General features: G+C 36.9%; 1 protein-coding gene across 1 annotated transcript in view; it reads right to left on the bottom strand.

The window, feature by feature from the left end:
• Positions 1 to 1,767: 1,767 nt before the first annotated feature.
• LOC128250060 (dynein axonemal heavy chain 6-like) overlaps positions 1,768 to 2,498 on the bottom strand; it is a 4,374-nt gene continuing 3,643 nt past the window's right edge. Inside the window, exon 4 of the mRNA XM_052974733.1 lies at positions 1,768 to 1,991. Within this exon, the coding sequence (XP_052830693.1) occupies positions 1,888 to 1,991 (104 nt within the window). The 3' untranslated portion in view covers positions 1,768 to 1,887. The remainder of the gene's footprint in view (positions 1,992 to 2,498) is intronic.

The following is a 2,498-nucleotide window of genomic DNA, read 5'->3' as shown; positions in this document are numbered from 1 at the left end:
TTTAACGTCCGCTTTCCATGCTAGCATGGGTTGGACGACTTGACTGAGGACTGGTGAAACCGGATGGCAACACCAGGCTCCAATCTAAATTTGGCAGAGTTTCTACAGCTGGATGCCCTTCCTAACGCCAACCACTCAGAGAGTGTAGTAGGTGCTTTTACGTGTCACCTGCACGAAGGCCAGTCAGGCGATACTGGCAACGGCCACGCTCGAAATGGTGTCTTTTATGTGCCACCCGCACAAGAACCAGTCCAGGGGCACTGGCAACGATCTTACTTGGCTTGCCGGGTCTTCTCACGCACAGCCCATTTCCAAAGGTCTCGGTCAGTAGTCATCGCCTCGGTGAGGCCCAATGTACGAAGGTCTTGCCTCACCACCGCAGCCCAGGTCTTCCTGGGCCTACCTCTTCCACGAGTTCCCTCAACTGTTAGGGTGTGGCACTTTTTCACACAGCATGTTGAAATTATTTCACAAAATAAAAATAAATTTACATTTACCATTCAGATAATTAACTTCACAGGATGTTTGAGCTAAATTTTACAGATTATACAAAAAGAAAAAAAAAACACAATATCCCATCCAAAAATAAAAGCATTTATAAAAAAAAATCAAAATGTATCTAGATTATGGTGAGACATAGCAGTTTACTCAAAGTAGCCACCCTCAGCTTCTACCACAGCCTTTAGAACCTACCATGTTTCTACTACAGCCTCCAGAACCTGACATGCATTCTTGACTGTGTCCCTGGGAGGATCTTTGAATACCTATTTGATCTTGGCCTTGGTGTTGCAGGCAGAGCAGTTGGTGTCATTCCCAACCATACCCAACACATAGTAATCCTTGGGATTACAATTGAAGGATTTAGGAAACCAGATATTGGGGCTGGTAAAGCCATAGAAATTCTTTGACAACTTCTTCTGACTCTTTCCTGAGGTATAGCAGGGGGGGGGGTAAATTTTGCTGCCACACATATGACCTTCAGTAGCAACCCTTTCCAGCCACAGACTGACCACAATTTCTTGAGTTATGCTTTTTGTTTATTATGCCACTCACTGTTCATTCACAAAATTCCTGTGCTATCGTTTGTCATTCTAAGATCAGGGAATATGGTTAGACTATGTTTAGCTGATTGATTCTAATAATACTAAAACATGGCTGAAGTTGTCACCAAACGAGCAAAGATCAGATTCAATTCCATGACTGAATTCTATATTTACTTAGATTTCGGGGTTGTCTTCATTGCACTTCTTGAACAGAATCAGCCATTGAACCAAGGGATTCCCTCTCATCACCACAAGGGTAACTTAAATGAAATTAAATGCCTTCATCCAATCTAATAATGCTCACTTTAATTGTTATTTTTTTAGCGCTTCAGTTAGGTTGTTTTTTTTTATCCTCTTAATTCTATTTTAAAATCTATTTCTCATCTGAAATAATTATACTTTTATTTAACCCATTAGCATTTAAACCAGCTATATCTGGCCAAAATATTCTACCTCTTTTAAGCCCAAACTGGCCAGATCTGGCCTCTCACACCAACCTTACAATATAATTCTAAAAATTAACAAGAACCTCATCAAAATCTCAAAGCTACAAGATAATCCATGATTAATTTAAAACAATGAGAATAAATAAGCATTACTTTTGACAGAACAATGTGAATGCTAAAGGGTTAAATGTTTAGTTTAACATTTATTTTAAGAAACTGACCTCCCTTTGAAAATATAGTCTTCTAAATATTTAATTTCAAAAGAACAAAAGTACACATTAATTTATAAATACTGATTTATTGAATATCAAAAGAGTTTGTATTTTTAGCACAAATTTCATTTTTCATAGAAATTTAAATTCAGTTATTAGCAACACAGCAATATTATTTTGTATATTTTATTCACTTAGTTGACAAAGCAAAGCAGCTCCGTTAGCAATCCAGTAGTCTTCTGGTTTCTTAGTAGGCAAGAACACACTAGTAATAAAGTTGGTTGATCGTCCTGAAATAAAGAAAAAATATATGAAATAAAACTGCAATTGTACAAACACACTCATGATACCAAACACATAAAATTTTGAAAATAGCAAAAAGATCCACCTTTGGCACACTTTTATGATATGGCCATATCTAACATTAACCATGAATCTATATTGCAAATCATCATCATCATTGTTTAACGTCCGCTTTCCATGCTAGCATGGATTGGACGATTTGACTGAGGACTGGTGAACCAGATGGCTGCACCAGGCTCCATATATCAATATATATAATATGCTATGAGCATTTGCATATATATGCATGTTTTTTTTGCGAGTAACACTTAGTCAGTTGAAGCTGTTAATGTTGTTCCACTTTATATAATTCACTTTCAGCACAAGCTCTCATTTGAACAGCTGGAGTCGTTCCACTTATTTTTTTGCCTTTGAAAGTTCATTATTTTGTCTTCTGTGTCCCATAATGCTCAACTAATATTTTTATGTTCATAAATTCTGATGATTAAATTAAT

This window comes from Octopus bimaculoides, chromosome 19 (genome assembly GCF_001194135.2).
Source record: "Octopus bimaculoides isolate UCB-OBI-ISO-001 chromosome 19, ASM119413v2, whole genome shotgun sequence".
NCBI lineage: Eukaryota > Metazoa > Mollusca > Cephalopoda > Octopoda > Octopodidae > Octopus > Octopus bimaculoides.
The sequence above is the reverse complement of the archived record's forward strand: the minus strand, read 5'-3'. Positions and strand labels throughout refer to the sequence as shown.